Source organism: Salvelinus namaycush, chromosome 9 (genome assembly GCF_016432855.1).
Source record: "Salvelinus namaycush isolate Seneca chromosome 9, SaNama_1.0, whole genome shotgun sequence".
Taxonomy (NCBI): Eukaryota; Metazoa; Chordata; class Actinopteri; order Salmoniformes; family Salmonidae; genus Salvelinus; species Salvelinus namaycush.
In genome coordinates this window covers 51869985-51891151 of record NC_052315.1, presented here as the reverse complement: position 1 = coordinate 51891151, position 21167 = coordinate 51869985, and the positions used below count along the sequence as shown (strand labels likewise).

The 21167-nt window shown below is 42.5% G+C and overlaps 1 protein-coding gene across 1 annotated transcript in view; it reads left to right on the top strand.

Annotated features, from left to right (window-relative positions):
* LOC120053314 (contactin-1a-like) overlaps positions 1-21167 on the top strand; it is a 51981-nt gene that overhangs the window by 19741 nt on the left and 11073 nt on the right. Inside the window, exons 7-16 of the mRNA XM_039000443.1 lie at positions 100-202; positions 1387-1486; positions 1693-1874; positions 2198-2322; positions 3598-3715; positions 4090-4240; positions 5173-5300; positions 8244-8416; positions 11483-11606; positions 18527-18688. Of these exons, the coding sequence (XP_038856371.1) occupies positions 100-202; positions 1387-1486; positions 1693-1874; positions 2198-2322; positions 3598-3715; positions 4090-4240; positions 5173-5300; positions 8244-8416; positions 11483-11606; positions 18527-18688 (1366 nt within the window). The remainder of the gene's footprint in view (positions 1-99; positions 203-1386; positions 1487-1692; positions 1875-2197; positions 2323-3597; positions 3716-4089; positions 4241-5172; positions 5301-8243; positions 8417-11482; positions 11607-18526; positions 18689-21167) is intronic.

Genomic DNA, 21167 nt, shown 5'->3' with positions numbered 1-21167 from the left:
AAAATGTTCACATAAAAACACGCAGTCACAAACATGGGTTACATAATACAGGACATAAGATCGAATATGTTCACATGGATTGTTTCCGTCTCTCACCAGGTGGATTCATCAGACAGTGGCAACTACTCCTGCTTCGTCTCCAGCACATCCATCGCCAAGAGCGTCTTCAGCAAGTTCATCCCCCTCGTCCCCCTGGCTGAACGTTAGTTTCTGTTTTAAGTCCCTGTTTTAACTGTCCTATATGTTGAGGTAGGAATCTACTCAGCAAACATTCCCGTCCCATCGTATCTAATAGTATGCACGCACCATGACCTATAAAAAGGTTGTCGTTACCGGAAGATTTCAGTAATCACACAATTGCCCACTTTTTTGGGGTTTGGAAGATTTGAATCTGTTCAGTGAAGATGGGCACCATATTACCCTACAGTATGTGAGATCATTGTCAAGGTGTTAGATATCACACAATTGCCTACTATTTGTAGTTTGCTTAGGGCAGTAGAGTTGGTCCAGCTTGTGACCAGCGAACCACAAATGGACATTGCTGACGAGAGGTCGGTAGCAGGCGAGAACCCAGGCAGTCACCATCTCTGGAGTTGGAGTTTGAGATCACAGTTGGAAGTGTTGCGAGAGAGACCCTGTGCTTGTGTTGTTTATGACTGTGGGAAAGGCTTGAGGAGAGAAATACTTGAGATAAAGACGAAGAGAAGGCCTCACTTTCCTCAAGAGTTCATAAATGATTACTTGGTGGTGATATACCCTCAGTTGGTCCTCCTTGTTTGTTTGCTGAGTTATGCTAACGTTACCTAGTACCGACCTAGCAGATTTAAAAACACAAACTAGCATGTTTTTAGCCTGGTCCCAGATATGTTTGTACTCTCTTGGCAACGCCTATGGTCATGTCATATTTGGCGATTACATGCATGACGATTACCCAAGGAGTTGTCTATAGCACAAACATAATAGGGAGCAAGCTAGCATGTCGTGTTCTAGTTGAAAAGGTTGTAGGGGAGAACAGTAGTTTACCCCGGCAACACTTCATGCTTTGCCATGCATATGTTTTATTATGACTACGTTACTACAGCACAACACAGGCCTCTGGCTGTGTCATGGCCCATATTTAGCACTGTATTGGACACTCATCCTGAAGGGCAGACTGAGTCGGAAACAGTGTGTGTGTGTGTGTGCTACAGCAAAGCTAGCGTGTCCTACCTGACACAACCGTTTACAAGAAAGCGCCTCCAACCGTGTATCACCTTGTCCGTACACAGAGTTAACTAACATAACACCTTGTTGCTGGTCTAAGTTGTTCTGCCTCCTAGGGGGTGTTGTGAATAAACAGGCGACTCACATCCAGTCGTTTCTATTTCCTGTTTCTCCACCAACCAGGTCCAATCAGGAAATACCCCGCTGACATCAAAGTCAAGTTCCCAGACACTTACGCGCTGGTGGGACAGAATGTCACAATGGAATGCTTCGCCCTGGGAAAGTAAGTATGGATAAAGCCAGTGCATTGCTACAAGTACATATATCAGAGAATCACTTATACTAGCTATCCTAGCTCAGACTTAGAGTATGAAATAGTTTATTGTTATACAGCTGTACGTATAGATTCTAATGACAAGGCCATAGGATTATAGGTCTCAGCTCCTCTCCTCTCCGTTGTTCTCACTTCCCGTCCCTCACTCTCCACAGCCCCATCCCTCAGATCCGCTGGAAGAAGATGAACGGAGAGCTGCCGTCCAATCACGACGTCAGCATGGCGGGCGCCCGCCTCCACCTGTACAACGTGCAGTATGAGGACGAGGGGACATACGAGTGTGAGGCCCTCAACTCTAAAGGAAAGGACTGGCACAGGGCACGGGTCTCTGTAGAAGGTAGGGCTACTAACACGGTTTATATTCTCTAGCTTGGTAGTTGCAACTCATTGACTTGCAAATTGTTATGATTTAGCACCTTTTCGGGCCTCATTTGAGTTGTGCGGGTAGCCTGGTGATTAAGAGCAGTCGGGCCAATAACCGAAAGGTCGCTGGTTTGAATCCCTGAGCTGACTAGGTGAACGATCTGTTGATGTGCTCCTGTAAATTGCTCTGGATAAATGTACAATGTTCACATAGATCATGCATTGGTGTTGAGCGTTGATCTCAAGTTCGGATTTGGGCCTCACACTGTCTGTTTTCCTCATCTCACTCTGTTCCAGCATTCCCAGAGTGGACAGAGTCCATCAACAGTACAGAGAAGGACATCAGTAGTGACTACACCATGTCCTGTGTGGCTAGCGGCAAGCCCAAACCCCGCGTACAATGGCTCAAGAACAGCTATCCCGTGAGAGAACTTTCACATACCCTTTTCACACTGCTGAGCTGAGCCGAAGAGCCAAGCAAGAGCTGTGCTGAGCTGGTCTGGTTAATCACCCGCCATAGTTGCTGTAATGGAAAATACCATATGAAGACAAACAAATCTGAGCCAGTACAGTGTGGTTGGGTTTGGCAATGTGAATCAGGAAATAGTGCTAGCACGGCGCTCAATTGGCTCAGCGCCGTGCGGGTTTGGCCGAGGTAGGCCGTTATTGCAAATAAGAATTTGTTGACTTGCCTAGTTAAATAAAGGTTCAATAAAATTTCAAAAATTATATACTTTTAAATAATGCTCCATCAGCTATGGTGGATGCATAACCAGGCCTGCTCAGTACAGCTTGATTTGGCTGGCTCGGTTCGGTTGAGTTGTGTGAAAATTCCTGTCGTGTTCCAGCAGGTCCCTTAGTGAGATAAACACGACCCTCTCAGCAGCCAGCATCAGGGTGGCACTGTTGTGACCCGGCCGCTAGCATGGGTACTCTGAATAGTCTGAACACAAGGCACGGTCAAGATTCAGGAGAAGGTGCCTCTTGTCGTTTCTGAGAGGGTGCCAGCGTGGAGAGGAGAGGAGAGGAGAGGAGAGGAGAGGAGAGGAGAGGAGAGGAGAGGAGAGGAGAGGAGAGGAGGAGGGAAGAGAAGCAAGTTGAGGGGTCTTGTGTAGCTCAGTTGGTAGAGCATGGCGCTTGCAACACCAGGGTTGTTGGTTCGATTCCCACAGGGGACCAGTACAAAAATGTATGTAATCACTACTGTAAGTTGCTCTGGATAAGAGTGTCTGCTAAAATGCAACGAGGAGAGGAAAAAGTACTTGTTTCTGAGGGTGCCAGCCCAAAGAGGTTACATATCTAACTGTCACCAACCCCTGTCAGGAGGGAAGGCAAGCGGGAGGATTCTGATGCCACGGTGATACTTCATTATGTATTAACGATGGTTTCATTAAGTCAAATGAAGGCATTTTAATGCTAAAGGGATGCTATTTAATTCAACACTGCATCATTTGGTACACGTTAATCCTAGATTTCAAAAGCATTTTGATGGTTCAACGTCAAATTTGAGGTTTCACAAAAGTGAAATCTAGACGTCGTCAGTAAAAGCCTCACTATTATTTACTGTGATGAAATCTCAATGTTGATTTTGAAACATCCAAATGTTTTATTGTAAAATGACATTTTAGCATACCATGTACTATTGAAATGCTGAAGGATATAACTGTGACATTTATTTATTTATTCATTTTCTGCAGTACGATAAGCGTAATTTGAGGTTCAGTGGTCTGACGTTTGAGGACTCTGGGATGTACCAGTGTATAGCAGAGAATCGCCATGGAGTCATCTATGCTAACGCAGAGCTGCGAGTGATTGGTGAGTCAAAAAAAGGCTCAGAAGATTCATTGTAATTGGCTCAGTCCAAAGATTGAAGGTCACCGCACTAGCTGACTAATTTGGACTAAATTAAAACATGAAGTTGCCTTGTCGGTTTTCATCGAGGCTACGTTACACATATAAACAAATGACATAGTCCAATAAACCGACAGCATGCCCTTTTCAGCGGTGACTTGATCCAAAACACGTCCTAATTATGGTAATGTGGCAGGAACAGAAGTGAATTGCTAAATACACACACCCCCGTGCTTCTCTCTGAGATTTTTTTCAATACTTTATTTTTTTTGAACAGAAACAGTTTAACGAATAAACCCTAATGACTCAAATCTTTTTTTCTCTGTGACCCTATGCAGCGTGCGCCCCCACGTTTGAGCACAACCCTGTGAAGTGGAGGATTCTGGGAGCTAAGAACGGCAGAGTGGTCACAGAGTGTAAACCGAAAGCAGCTCCCAAACCCTCGTTCTCCTGGAGCAAGGGCGCCGAACTGCTCTTCAACTCCACCAGGTCAGCATCTGGGTCGGGTCTGGTTAGGTCTGGGGTCAGAACTCATCTAAATGGTCATGACGATCAATCAAATTCGTTTTGGTCTCCTCAAAATGTGCCTTGTCTGAGTGTGCTGTAGTGTAACGAACGCTTCTATCATTCTTTGGCATGCCATACTAGGGACGACCAGGCTACCTCACAATGTCTAGTCTTACTGTATGTATAGATATTTTGTATTACTCGCTTCAAAAAGATGCTGAGTGTCAGGTTTGCACCTTTAGCAGGGTATGGGGATGCTTTTGTTTGTCGTTGAGTACTGTGCTGTAGTCTGCTTTCCGCCACTGACTGACATTAAGCTTGCTCTAAAGCTCATCAGACAGGACAGAGAGAGCCTGCCTGTGTAAGATCCTGCCCTCCGCCCCTCTGCTCCTCAACCACTAAACAAGGCTAATCTGCCTTCACAAAGACCCACCACTCACCACAGGGACACTGGGGCTTCCTGTGCCATAATCACTCTGAAACAAACTACCCAAATCACCATAGCCGAATAATCTCTGTCCCCTTCAAACTACCCAAATCACTATAGCCGAATAATCTCTGTATCTCTCAAACTACCCAAATCACCATAGCCGAATAATCTCTGTCTCTCTCAAACTACCCAAATCACTCTCAACCATCTACCACTAACTCACTATGGAGGAATTATTTAATAACAGAGATGTCCAACATGACTGCCTGCCTACCATGTAGGTTCTGGAGGATTTTTCCTGTCCATGTGAATGAGTGCTGAATATTTTGTTGCCTTACAGGATTTGCTCTTGTCATATTTGTATTGCCCTTGTCGATGTATTTTGTACACTCTGAGGATTTTGTGATCATCAGTATCAGATCTCTTGCAATGAAGTAGCTGTATCTGTGTTTTGTAACGCTCACATATTGTGCGTTATCATCAGGGTGTTAATCTGGGAGGATGGTAGTCTGGAAATTCTGAATGTGACCGAAGCAGACGAGGGGCGTTACACCTGCTTTGCTGAGAACAATCGGGGCAAGGCCAACAGCACAGGCTCCCTCTCCATCACAGGCAAGCTACACACACACGATGCGCGCGCGCACGCACGCACACGCACACACACACACACACACACAATGGCAGTAGGTAGCACATGGGATATTATAGCGTGCATTTGTTTTGTACGATTTTCCAATTACAAGCGTGTACAGTATGTTGTGAGCTTCTGTTAACTGTATGGTTTGTCAATTATTAATGTTGAGCACATGTTATGGGAATTACACTGAACAAAAATATAAACTCAACATGTGTTGGTCCCATGTTTCATGAGCTGAAATAAAAGATCCAAGAAGTGTTCCACATGCACATTAAAAGCTCTCGAATGTTGTGCACAAATTTGTTTACGTCCCTTATAGTCAGCATTTCTCCTTAGACAAAATGATCCAGCCACCTGACAGGTGTGGCCTATCAAGAAGCTGATTAAACAGCATGATCATTACACAGGTGCCTCTTGTGCCGGGGACAATAAAAGGCCACTCTAAAATGTGCAGTTTTGTCACACGACACAATGCCACAGATGTCTCAAGTTTTGAGATAGTGTTGAATTGGCATGCTGACTGCAGGAATGTCCACCAGAGCTGTTGCCAGAGAATTGAATGTCCATTTCTCTACCATAACACACCTCAAACGTTGTTTTAGAGAATTTGGCAGTATGTCCAACCGGCCTCACAACCGCAGACCACGTGTATGGCGTTTTGTGGGCGAGCGGATTGCTGATGTCAACATACAGCTGACGCATTACAACTTTCCAGATTTTTGACCACTTTTTTTCGCTGACCTCCATTGACTTAGTCACCCTAATCTTGGCCATCCTACGAGGGTAAAAACTCCAATAACATTTGAACGGCTCATGATAGAGACATGAGGTTTGGATCATTGGATAATTCTTGGAGGAGTATCTACACAATTAACATTTCCCATTGGTCAAAATATGCGTTTTTGATTGGAACCCCACTAAGGAATAACTCACAAGCATCCTTACATGCTGACCACATCGAACCGTGTTGCGTGCGCGAGCATTGCAAAATAAATGTACACATTCATGTTATTCAATAATTTCATCCAAACTGCTCGCGCGCATCAACGAGAACTTGGTTCTATTTTTGAAGCTTGATGCGCTGTCAGTCCCGCCTCTCCCATCTCCTCATTGGTTGTTAAGGAGCATATACCCACATTGGTGATTGAAAGATGAACTGAGTCCAAACTCCAGTCCAGTTGGTGGTGGTAATGCAACAAACTTCTTAAGGCTAGGCGTCCCACTAGCGGGACAACATCCAGTGAAACTGGAGGGTGCGCAATTCAAATAAATAATCATAAAATTAATGGATATTAAACATTTAGGTACATACAAGTGTCTTATATCAGTTAAAAGCTTAAATTATTGTTAATCTAACGGCACTGTCCGATTTACAGTAGCCATTACAGCGAAAGCATGCCATGCGATTGTTTGCGGACGGCGTCCCACATAAAAATATTTTTCCACCGGCACAGGTTTCATAAATTCACAAATAGCAATTAAATATTCACTTACTCTTTGAAAATCTTCTTCTGATTTGTCATCCAAATGGTCCCAGCTATAACATGTAGTGTTGTTTTGTTAGATAAAATCCTTCTTTATATTCCAAAAAGTCAGTTTAGTTGGCGCCATCGATTTGAGTAATCCACTCCTTCAACATGCCAAGATAGGAATCCGAAGATCTACCCCTAAACTTTGTTTCAACAAGTCAAAATACGTTTCTATCCAATCCACAGATACCCTAAAATGTAATTAAACTATAATATTTCATACGGAAAGAAGTATTTTCAATAGGAAAACGATATTAGCAGGTGCGTGTCCTCTTCATCATGCGCGCATACACAAATTTCCAAGTCTTTGTCCCTGTAGTAAAACTCATATTTCTTACTCGTTTTGGAAGAAACAAGCCTGAAACCTTGAACAAAGACTACTGACACCCAGCGGAAGCCATAGGAATTGCATACTGGGAGCTAGATTTAATTATTTCCCTATACGTTCCATTGGAAGAGCATGGGCCCTCAAAAAAAAGATTCTGGTTGGTTTTTCTTTGGATGTTCTCCTACCATATCTATTGTGTTAGTCTCCTACATTATTTCAACATTTCTACAAACTTCAAAGTGTCTTCTTTCCAATGGTACCAATTATATGCATATCCTGGCTTCAGGGCCTGAGCAACAGGCAGTTTACTTTGGGCATGTCAGTCAGGCTTAAAACCGCCATATAAAGTTTGCAATACAATAAGAAGACTTAAAGAAGAGAGATTACTAGAAACTAACTAGGTTTCCCCTTTTATCTGTGGATTAGTTGTTGGAGTAGAAAACACGGGATTTTGTGTGACTCAAAATGGAACAAAATTCTGCAAAGATACAGAAAAAAAGGACCGTGTGCATTTCAGGTAAAATAACAACCCAATGTTTATATCCCAGGACCAATTAGCTAGCAACAGCTAGCTAGCTAAATGTCCATGAAGGTTTCATGCTTTTCGACCTGTCCCCAAATTAATATAGTTGGTTCAGAGTTCGTTTTGATATTTCAACCTGCATGTCCTGATCGCATCTGGTGTGGATGGACAATATCAACATGTCTGCGATGGCGCACGAGGACGGTGTAGTCAGCAGGTTAGATGTAGACCTGAAGAGCACTTACTGTGATCCATATCTTACCCTTCACTGCCCTCTACTGGTCAGAGATGCTCACTACCACTTAACTCCACCCAGTTCACATCAATACATTTTTACAGTGTCTGACAAACTGCACTTCCCTAAGGCTTGAATATTAAATTAAAGTGGATTTTGGCGGATAATTGTACTATAGAGTACATCCATTGCTGATCTTTCCACATTGTGGTCGGCACATTGTGGTCAGCACATTGTAGTCAGCGAAGCTCAGCACAATACTGCAAACTTGACTACTTACCCCCTTAATTTTCTTTTCCCCAGAGGCCACTAAGATCACCTTGGCTCCTTCCAACGCAGACGTGACGGTGGGGGAGAGTACCCACATGCAGTGCGCCGCGTCACATGATTCCACGCTGGACATCACATTCGTCTGGACCCTGGACGCCCACGCCATCGACTTCGACCGGGAGGGATCCCACTATGAACGCAACCTGGTAAGAGACGAGAAAGGCAGGCCAGAAAACATTGGGTTGACAGTTCAAATCCCTGGTATGGCTGAAATATTAAGTTAGTATTACTCTGGTGTAGCTCTGTAATACTCTGGTGTAAATCGTATCTCTGTAACACTGTAATACCACTGTACCTCTGTACTGTAATACCCATTTAGCATCAGTTACTAAAATACCCATGGACTGCTAACTGCGGGTGGCCTGTATCACCAGTTTAACTGCAGTTTCCTCATCAATGATGTGAGCCACTCTCTGTCCGTGCAGCCTTAGCAGTAAGCAGCAGCTAGCGTTCCTCATCTGTCATTCCACAGGAATGTCTCCATATAACGATTGATGACCTTGCATAGCTGTGTACAAGGCTCATTTTCCCTCTCATAAAATTACAGCATGCTCCAGTTGAATTTGATTTATCTATCAGAATAGTATGACTCATATTATAGTAAGTAAGTTAATATAATGCTGCCTTTATATTCTCAATGGGAGTATTTCATAAACAGAAAACATGGCTGTCTTTGTAAATAAGCATTTGTTCCGAACTGACTCGCCTGGATAAAGGGTCGATGACATAAATAGTGCTTCTTTGACCTTGGTTTGCTTCGTGCTGTGAGAGTGCAGTTCACATAACAAGCTACTGTAGATATTCTGCAGGCTTCTGTGGATCAAGTATTCTGTCTATTACATTTCCCCGTTGAGAATACTAAAGAAGTACCATGTTGTATTCGGTAAACGAGGCAGAAGGGTGATAGCCCTCTGGTACAGCTCCCTGTAGTTCTCCTGATTGGATGTTCAGATCTCTGTATCCCACCTAGTTTCTTCCAAAGCCTATATAGTGACGCGAGTCTGGCAAGCGGGACTATATCCCTCAGGATTTGGAAAGTTGTAGCCTTGTTACAATAGATACTATGTTAATGGCGAATTGGAAGACGGGAAGGGCGCCATTTTTTGTCTAGCTGGAGCTCACGAGACATTTTACAACAGCCATAATGCTTTCGAAAGATGGCCCAGGTGGACAAATAAAACCCAGAATAGTATGCCTGTATCGTGTTACAGAAATAAAACCCAGAATCCAATCAAATACAATTTTATTTGTCACATGCGCCGAATACAACAGGTGTAGACCTTACTGTGAAATGCTTACTTACAAGCCCATAACCAACAGTGCAGTTCAAGAAATTGAGTTAATAAAATATCTATTAAATAAACTAAAGTTTAAAAAATCGACTCAATCAAAAAGGAACACAACAAATGTACATAACAATAACAAAGGGGGGGGGGGGGGGGGGGGGGGGGGGGGGGGGGGGGGGGGGGGGGGGGGGGGGGGGTCAATGTAGATAGTCCAGGTGGCCATTTGATTAGTTGTTCAGCAGTCTTATGGCTTGGGGGTAGAAGCAGTTAAGGAGCATTTTGGTCCTAGACTTGGCGCTACGGTACCGCTTGCCGTGCTGTAGCAGAGAGAACAGTCTATGGTGTTGGAGTCGTGCTTGGCCACGCAGTCGTGGGTGAACAGGGAGTACAGGAGGTGACTAAGCACGCACCCCTGAGGGGACCCAGTGTTGAGGATCAGCGTGGCAGATGGGTTGTTGACTACCGTCACCACCTGGGGGCGAGAGATGGAGTGAAGTGTTTGGTTTTGGTTCCCACTCTGTTGTGTTAGTGTCCTATGATTAAACAATGTAGACAGACGGACTGAGGGGGACAAACAGTATCTGTCTGTTCCCCAAACGTCACATCTCAGCCAGTGCCCCGTCACCGTGAATAAATTACTACACAATGAATTACTGTGATCGGGCCCGTCAGGAAGTCTAGTATCCAGTTGCAGAGGGAGGTGTTTAGTCCCAGGGCCCTTAGCTTAGTGATGAGCTTTGTGGGCACTATGGTGTTGAACGCTGAGCTATATTACTCTGGACGAATAATATACCTGTATTGTGATATATAAATAGAACCCAGAATAATAGACCTGTATTGTGATATATAAATACAACCCACAATAATATACCTGTATTGTGATACATAAATACAACCCAGAATAATATGCCTGTATTGTGATATATAAATACAACCCAGAATAATATACCTGTATTGTGATATATAAATACAACCCAGAATAATAGACCTGTATTGTGATATATAAATACAACCCAGAATAATAGACCTGTATTGTGATATATAAATACAACCAAGAATAATATACCTGTTTGTGATATATAAATACAACCCAGAATAATATACCTGTATTGTGATATATAAATACAACCCAGAATAATAGACCTGTATTGTGATATATAAATACAACCCACAATAATATACCTGTATTGTGATATATAAATACAACCCACAATAATATACCTGTATTGTGATTTATAAATACAACCCACAATAATAGACCTGTATTGTGATATATAAATACAACCCAGAATAATAGACCTGTATTGTGATATATAAATACAACCCAGAATAATATAACTGTATTGTGATATATAAATACAACCCAGAATAATATACCTGTATTGTGATATATAAATACAACCCAGAATAATATACCTGTATTGTGATATATAAATACAACCCAGAATAATAGACCTGTATTGTGATATTTAAATACAACCCAGAATAATAGACCTGTATTGTGATATATAAATACAACCCAGAATAATAGACCTGTATTGTGATATGTAAATACAACCCAGAATAATATACCTGTATTGTGATATGTAAATACAACCCAGAATAATATACCTGTATTGTGATATATAAATACAACCCAGAATAATAGACCTGTATTGTGATATATAAATACAACCCAGAATAATAGACCTGTATTGTGATATATAAATACAACCCAGAATAATATACCTGTATTGTGATATATAAATACAACCCAGAATAATATACCTGTATTGTGATATATAAATAGTGTAGCTAAGTGTCTGTTCTAACTGAAATGACTAGAACTAAGAGGTTGTGTGTCTGCACAGAATGAAATAGACAATTATGTTACGCTATTACTGGTATTATACTGCATCTCTGGATGTGTCCTGTTGTCCTGTTCAGAATGGCGGTTCCAGTGGAGAGCTGCTCATTAAGAACACCCAGCTGAATCACTCTGGACGTTACACCTGCACCGCCCAGACCCCTGTGGACAACGTCACCGCATCCGCCAATCTGGTAGTCAGAGGTACGTCTCACACACACACACACACACACGCACACGCACACGCACACGCACACGCACACGCACACACAGCACTAGAGTTGACAGGGTGGGAGGTAGGTAAGTGGGGTGCTAGACAGAGAGTGGGAGATGATTGACGCAACACTCTCTGTGGAACCTGTAGTTTGTCTCCATATCTGCTCTGTATATTAGTTCATTAAACAGATCTAATTTCTACAAGGTAGGAGGAGCTGCCCTCTGAAAACAAAGTAAATGACAAATTGAATGACAAGCTGGCTTAAATAGCCCCTATAAACTCTCGACACTGAGGAGGTGTCATAAGTTAGCCTGCAAAATGTGTATGTGTGCCTGCATACAGTACTTGCGTGTGTGTGCGTGAGGGGTTGTACATCTAGCCAGAGTTAGGAGACCAGTGGAAAAACCACTGAAGGAGGATATGCCTTTTGTCTTGGAGCCTGGCCAACCACTGGAGAGGAGGCACGTGTCATAGAGTCTCACACCATGTCATTTATAAACACACTGGTTTAATTATCTGTGCTACCCCGCCGCATCTGAGAATGTTCCAGCCACCAAGGTCCTAGGCTTGTGGGTACAGGCAGATCTTCGATGGGACATGCAGGTCAACGCATCGTCCAAAGAAGTCTGAGGAGGTTTGGCAGTCCAAGACCTGAAAACTGTCTATGAGACTTACATACGTCCTGTGGTGGGGTATGCTGTTGCCGTGTGGCGTTTCAACCTCACTGAGAAACAGAACCAGGCCTTAGAAAGAATCCAGAGCTGGGCCGTCACGATCGTTCTAGGTTCTGGCTACACAACATACTCAGCGGCCTGCCAAAAACCTACAGATGAAGCCATTGAGTGGAGCTGTGCCTGAAATTTGCTCTCGAGCTGCAAAGTTCAAACAATCAGATGCAACACTTAACACGACAGAAAAAGCCCAGTATCGTCATTAGTTAGGCTTTTAAACTGACACTAGACGGGGTAGATGATCACATTGAAATGTTTCTCCTTTTAATCATGTTTATGCTCTAAGTATCTTACGCACGCTGCACTGCAATTCGGTTTTCTTTACTGTAAACTGACAGAGTGCACCGTTGTGACACATGCATTTATGTATTTGTGTGAATAAAACATATCTATCCGGAAAGGAAAGGTCAGGCCTTTTATCTGGCCTCCTCAAAGAGCTTGGGAAATGAATGCTCCAGTGTTTGGGTTCTTTGGTATTCAAGCAACTGAATCTCCTAAAGTATTTCCAAGGCATGACTTCTGCAATGCTGTATGCCCTAAAACGACCTTTCTCTCAGTGGGACAAAGGGGCTCTTTAGAACGGACTGAGAACTTTAGCGGAGGAGCGATCCGGTGTGTGATGATCCTCACCGTGCCCTGGTGGTGATGCTCGAGAGCAGGCGCTGACAGATGGGAAGGTGATGTTCCCAGGATGCAGCGGCATAAAAACAAGGCAGAGACCCTGGCCTGCAGGCATGACCAATGGAGTGCCAAGAGGAAGGAGATGAAAGATGACCATGTGTCAAATCGGACAATGAGGAAGTAGATCTATTGAAGGATTTTACCGGGGAAATATCCCACAGCAGCTGTATCTTATTATGACCATCTTATTATTATAGCTCTCTGTGTCATGTGCAGTATCTAGATGAACCTACGTATCACAACAATGTATAATTGTTGTCGTTCAATGGGGGATTTAAAAACATGAGCTGGCGCACACAGAGAAAAAATAGTTTGTGTGGAGGTGCTGACTAACGGCGAATAAACTATAAACTATCCAAATAAAGAAAGTTCAATGGGGGGGAAAACATTTTAAAAAGCAGCGCCTTTGAATTTTCTAATAGACTTTCCCCCATATGACACAAAAATGTCCTAGCTCTGAAGCTTATCATCCTGCACAGACCCTGGCCTGCATTGGGACATGGATGCAGAGCTTGCTCTATTCACCAGTCCGCTTCCACACAACAATACAACAAGCCTGAAAATGGACTTATTTGTGTAAAAGATGTTAGTTATATCTTCCTGTGAAACAACTCAGGGCTACTTCAGAATGGAGACAGAAGCTAAGCACACACACACACACACATACATACATGCACACACACTTGTGCAATCCCCTAAACCATTGTTCCTGTTCCCAAGAAAGCTAAGGTAACTGAGCTAAACGACTACCGCCCCGTAGCACTCACTTCCGTCATCATGAAGTGCTTTGAGAGACTAGTCAAGGACCATATCACCTCCACCCTACCTGACACCCTAGACCCACTCCAATTTGCTTACCGACCCAATAGGTCCACAGACGACGCAATCGCAACCACACTGCACACTGCCCTAACCCATCTGGATAAGAGGAATACCTATGTGAGAATGCTGTTCATCGACTACAGCTCAGCATTTAACACCATAGTACCCTCCAAACTCGTCATCAAGCTCGAGACCCTGGGTCTCGACCCCGCCCTGTGCAACTGGGTCCTGGACTTCCTGACGGGCCGCCCCCAGGTGGTGAGGGTAGGTAACAACATCTCCACCCCGCTGATCCTCAACACTGGGGCCCCACAAGGGTGCGTTCTGAGCCCTCTCCTGTACTCCCTGTTCACCCACGACTGTGTGGCCATGCACGCCTCCAACTCAATCATCAAGTTTGCGGACGACACTACAGTGGTAGGCTTGATTACCAACAACGACGAGACGGCCTACAGGGAGGAGGTGAGGGCTCTCGGAGTGTGGTGTCAGGAAAATAACCTCACACTCAACGTCAACAAAACAAAGGAGATGATTGTGGACTTCAGGAAACAGCAGAGGGAGCACCCCCCTATCCACATCGACGGGACAGTAGTGGAGAAGGTGGAAAGTTTTAAGTTCCTCGGGGTACACATCACGGACAAACTGAATTGGTCCACCCACACAGACAGCGTTGTGAAGAAGGCGCAGCAGCGCCTCTTCAACCTCAGGAGGCTGAAGAAATTCGGCTTGTCACCAAAAGCACTCACAAACTTCTACAGATGCACAATCGAGAGCATCCTGTCGGGCTGTATCACCGCCTGGTACGGCAACTGCTCCGCCCACAACCGTAAGGCTCTCCAGAGGGTAGTGAGGTCTGCACAACGCATCACCGGGGGCAAACTACCTGCCCTCCAGGACACCTACACCACCCGATGTCACAGGAAGGCCATAAAGATCATCAAGGACAACAACCACCCAAGCCACTGCCTGTTTACCCCGCTATCATCCAGAAGGCGAGGTCAGTACAGGTGCATCAAAGCAGGGACCGAGAGACTGAAAAACAGCTTCTATCTCAAGGCCATCAGACTGTTAAACAGCCACCACTAACATTTAGTGGCCGCTGCCAACATACTGACTCAACTCCAGCCACTTTAATAATGGGAATTGATGGAAATTATGTAAAAATGTACCACTAGCCACTTTAAACAATGCCACTTAATATAATGTTTACATACCCTACATTACTCATCTCATATGTATATGTATATACTGTACTCTATATCATCTACTGCATCTTGCCATCTTTATGTAATACATGTATCACTAGCCACTTTAAACTATGCCACTTTATGTTTACATACCCTACATTACTCATCTCATATGTATATACTGTACTCTATACCATCTACTGCATCTTGCCTATGCCGTTCTGTACCATCACTCATTCATATATCTTTATGTACATATTCTTTATCCCTTTACACTTGTGTGTATAAGGTAGTAGTTGTGGAATTGTTAGGTTAGATTACTTGTTGGTTATTACTGCATTGTCGGAACTAGAAGCACAAGCATTTCGCTACACTCGCATTAACATCTGCTAAACATGTGTATGTGACAAATAAAATTTGATTTGATTTGATTTAAATGAATTAACGTCCTATATGATTTGCTCAAAATGTGTTTTGAGTACAGTATACTGCCATCCACTTGGTATAAGTCTAAAGTGAATCCCATTCCCAAATCTTTAACAAACGACCCGAGAATGCCACTGAACTATAGAGGCATAGGTTTATTAAGTACGGTTTATAAATTATATTCATCCATCCACAACGAATTACATTTTTGGAGGACCAAAACGTTCTGGTGGAAGAACAAAATGTTTTTTTGTAAATCCAGAGCCCGTATAGGTCATATCTTCTCGGTCTGTACAATAATTAGAAATAGATTACATGAAGAGAAGCCTACTTTTGCATGTTTCATCGATTTCCAGAAAGCTTTTGATTTTGTAAATAGGGTTCTTTATCCTATAGTTTGTTAAAGACTGGGGTTGATGGGAAATTTTATCAAGCAATCCAGTCCCTTTACAAAGTACCAATTGATTGTGTGCGTGTTAATGAATATCGTACAGATTGGTTTCCCACACCCTCGGGTAGTAGTTGAAAAACTCGTTTTAATGACTTCAACCTAAGTGTATGTAAACTTCCGACTTCAACTGTATGTGTACATGTACAGTTGAAGTCGGAATTTTACATACACTTAGTTGGAGTCATTAAAACCCGTTTTTCAACCACTCCACAAATTTCTTGTTAACAATCTATAGTTTTGGCAAGTCGGTTAGGACTTCTACTTTGTGCATGACACAAGTAATTTTTCCAACAATTGTTTACAGACAGATTATTTAACTTGTAATTCACTGTATCACAATTCCAGTGGGTCAGAAGTTTACATACACTAAGTTGACTGTGCCTTCAAACAGCTTGGAAAATTTCAGAAAATGATGTCATGGCTTTAGAAGCTTCTGATAGGCTAATTGACATACTTTTTTGTCGATTGGAGGTGTACCTGTGGATGTATTTCAACTTGTACTTTGGTGCAAAAAGTGCATATCAATCCCAGAACAACAGCAAAGGACCTTGTGAAGATGCTGGAGGAAACAGGTACAAAAGTATCTATTTCCACAGTAAAACAAGTCCTATATCGACATAACCTGAAGGGCCGCTCAGCAAGGAAGAAGATACTGCTCCAAAACCACCATAAAAAAGCCAGACTACGGTTTGCAACTGCACATGGGGACAAAGATTGTACTTTTTGGACAAATGTCCTCTGGTCTGATGAAACAAAAAGTGACCATCGTCATGTTTGGAGGAAAAAGGGGGATGCTTGCAAGCCGAAGAACACCATCCCAACCGTGAAACATGGGTGTGGCAGAATCATGTTGTGGGGGTGCTTTGCACCAAGAGGGACTGGTGCACTTCACAAAATAGATGGCCTCATGAGGTATGAAAATTATGTGGATATATTGAAGCAACATCTCAAGACATCAGTCAGGAAGTTAAAGCTTGGTCGGAAATGGGTCTTCCAAATGGACAATTTTTATTTAACTAGGCAAGTCAGTTAAGAACAAATTCTTATTTTCAATGACAGCCTAGGAACAGTGGGTTAACTACCTTGTTCAGGGGCAGAACAACATATTTTTTACCTTGTCAGCTCGGGGATTCACTCTTGCAACCTTTCGGTTATTAGTCCAGTGCTCTAACCACTACCTGCCGACCCCAAGTGTTCTTCCAAAGTTGTGGCAAAATGGCTTAAGGACAACAAAGTCAAGGTATTGGAGTGGCCATCAGAAAGCCCTGACCTCAATCCTATAGAAAATTTGTGGGCAGAACTGAAAAAGCGTGTGCGAGCAAGGAGGCCTACAAACCTGACTCAGTTACACCAGCTCTGTCAGAAGGAATGGTCCAAAATTCACCCAACTTATTGTGGGAAGCTTGTGAAAGGCTAGCCAAAACGTTTTACCCAAGTTAAACAATTTAAAGGCAATGCTACCAAATACTAATTGAGTGTATGTAAACTTCTGACCCACTGGGAATGTGATGAAAGAAATAAAAGCTGAAATAAATCATTCTCTCTACTATTATTCTGACATTTCACATTCTTAAAATATTGTGGTGATCCTAACTGACCTTAAACAGGTAATTTTTACTAGGATTAAATGTCAGGAATTGTGAAAAACAGTTGAAATGTATTTGGCTAAGGTCTATGTAAACTTCCGACTTCAACTGTATGTATTTATGTACATTATTTTACTGCTCTAGGGATGTAATTATTGTTTGGATAACCTTATTTACTATTATGTATTGATTTATATTTATATATATATATATTTTTTTTTATAAAAAAAATCACTCTTTATGTGATGCACAATGCAGAGGATGCCAGAAGAAGAATTATAATTTAATTACCATGTGAATTATTGTAATGTTTGTTTATCTGTCAATTAATCCCGTAAGGGATGGGTTGCCAAATGGCAATTTGACACGAAAATAAAATTTAATTAATTGATTAATTAATTGATTCATTCTACACACAATCTCTCTGTCACTCTACAGTCTAATCGCCTTAGTTCTCTGGGTGGATTCTGTGACAGACACGAAGGTCCTGCTTGATTTCTGCAGCTGGCTGTGGGTGTGTTGAGAGAGAGAGAGACTCACCCCAACAGTCTGCGTTTTCTATTAGAGTCTCCTTCTCTCTCTCCTCCAGGAAAACAGAACTAGAAAAACAGTGGATTTAAAAAAGGCTCTTGGTCCATAGGCTCAGTTAATGAATGTGAATGGCCCTAAGCAAGGTATTCATCCTCAAGGCTAAGACTGATGTCAGTGGAATCGCCTGTTTGGATGTGTGATGTGCATCAAACAGTTCATTCAGAATAGGTGTTGCAGTATAAGTACAACGTAGACTTAACAGGCAAGGAATCTTGCCAAGTCTATACACCCATGAACAGGAGGGGAAAAGCATATATTTATTTTGTTTGACATTATACCTTACTATTCAGTATGGGCATGCACATATGCAGTATGTTTGTATGATACCCATGACCTAGTATTTTCTGTAATAATAACCAATGATTATCTCTGCTCCCCTGCTTCCCCCACTCACCCTCCCTCTCCACCCTCTCTTCCTCTCCTTCTCTCCAGGTCCACCTGGGTCTCCAGGTGGGGTGCGTGTGGAGGAGATCAGGGATAAGAGTGTGCGTCTGATCTGGAGCCGAGGTACAGACAACCACAGCCCCATCTCTAAATACACTATCCAGTGCCGGGACTCGTTCTCTCAGGAGGACTGGAGAGATGCCACCACATGTAAGTCAAATAAATAAAGCACATACAGTACCAGTCAAAAGTTTGGATCTACTCATTCCAGAGTTTTTCTTTATTTGTATTATTTTCTACATTGTAGAATAATAGGGAAGACATCAAAACTATGGAATAACACATATGGAATCATGTAGTAACCAAAAAAAGTGTTAAACAAATTAAAATATTAATTTGAGATTCTTCAAAGTAGCCACCTTTTACCTTGATGACAGCGCTGCATACGCTTGGCATTCTCTCAACCAGCTTCATGAGGTAGTCACCTGGAATGCATTTTAATTAACAGGTGTACCTTGTTAAAAGTTAATTTGTGGAATTTCTTTCCTTCTTAATGCGTTTGAGCCAATCAGTTGTGTTGTGACAAGGTAGGGGTGGTATACAGAAGATAGCCCTATTTGGTAAAAGACCAAGTCCATATTATGGCAAGAACAGCTCAAATAAGCAAAGAGAAACGACAGTCAATCATTACTTCAAGACATGAAGGTCAGTCAATGCGGAAAATGTCAAGAACTTTTAAAGTTTTTTCAAGTGCAGTGGCAAAAACCATCAAGCGCTGTGATGAAACTGGCTCTCATGAGGAACGACACAGGAAAGGAAGACCCAGAATTACCTCTGCTGCAGAGGATACGTTCATTAGAGTTAACTACACCTCAGATTGCAGCCCAAATAAATGCTTTACAGAGTTCAAGTAATAGACACATCTCAACATCAACTGTTTAGAGGAGACTGTGTGAATCAGGCCTTCATGGTCGAATTGCTGCTAAGAAACCATTACTGAAGGACACCAATAATAAGAAGAGACTTGCTTGGGCCAAGAAACATGATCAATGGACAATAGACCGGTGGAAATCTGTCCTTTGGTCTGACGGGTTCAAATTTGAGATTTTTGGTTCCAACTGCCATGTCTTTGTGAGATGCAGAGTAGGCGAACGGATGATCACGGTGGGAACCACACAAGCGGAGAAGCATGGAGGAGGGGGTGTGATGGTGTGGGGGTGCTTTGCTGGTGACAGTGTCTGTGATTTATTTAGAATTCAAGGCACACTTAACCAGCATGGCACACTTAACCAGCATGGCTACCACAACATTCTGCAGCGATACGCCATCCCATCTGGTTTGTGCTTAGTGGGACTATCATTTGTTCTTCAACTGGACAATGACCCAACACAACTCCAGGCTGTGTAAGGGCTATTTGACCAAGAAGGAGAGTGATGGAGTGCTGCATCAGATGACCTGGCCTCCACAATCACCCGACCTCAACCCAATTGAGATTGTTTGGGATGAGTTGGACCGCAGAGTGAAGGAAAAACAGAGAACAAGTGTTCAACGTATGTGGGAACTCCTTCCAGACTGTAGGGAAAAGCATTCCAGGTGAAGCTGGTTGAGAGAATGCCAAGAGTTTGCAAAGCTGTCATCAAGGCAAAGGGTGGCTACTTTGAAGAATCTCAAATATAAAATATATTTTGATTTGTTTAACACTTTTTTGGTTACTGCATGATTCCATATGTGTTATTTCATAGTTTTGATGTCTTAACTATTATTCTACAAAGTAGAAAATAGCAAAAATAAAGAAAAACCCTTGAATGTTTAGGTTAGTCCAAACTTTTTACTGGTACTGTACATCAAACTGTAGACTGGTCAAATAAGTACCTTAAATGTGTAGGTCTTGCAGTTTGTGCTGCCGCTTTCAGAACCCATACTAGTGTCTCCTCTCCAACCTTTTTCTGTCTCTCTCCTACTGTCTATCGGTCCAATAAAATACTTTATTTTTTTTACTCCATGAACACCAAATTCTGGTCAAATAAACTAACACTGCTGTGGAGACTGCTGTGGTGCCACTCTGGCTGGCTAAGTGCCAGATACATACAGTGCTTTCGGGAAAGTATTCAGACCCCTTCACTTTTTCCACATTTTGTTACATTACAGCCTTCTTCTAAATTGGATTAAATAAATAAAAAATCTATCTACACACAATACCCCATAATGACATAGCAAAAACTGTTTTTTAGAAGCGCCAGATACATGGTGGAGCTCTTAAAGAAGCAAAACCTGCAGAGACCGAAACCACAAATGTTCTGAATGTATGGAATGTGTCCTCACAGGCACCGTTTCATAAGTCCTAGGTCAGCATTTATATAAAATGGTCAGTAGCATCGAGGTAATACAACTTGTATGAAAAAGACGTCCAAGTGCTGGCAGCATTTATACACACTATGTTATGATTGTTTGTCTGATACTTCTCTGAGGTGAAACTATGTGTTTCTATGTGTCTCTGTTTTAGGATGCTTTTCAGTCATTCAGTTTTTATTGTTATTCTTGAGTTTTTTCTCCTCTTATGTTTGTTGTCGGAACTAGAAGCACAAGCATTTCGCTACACTCGCATTAACATCTGCTAACCATGTGTACGTGACAAATAAAATTTGATTTGATTTGTTTCGTAAACATTTAAGTTTTTCTTCGTTTTCTT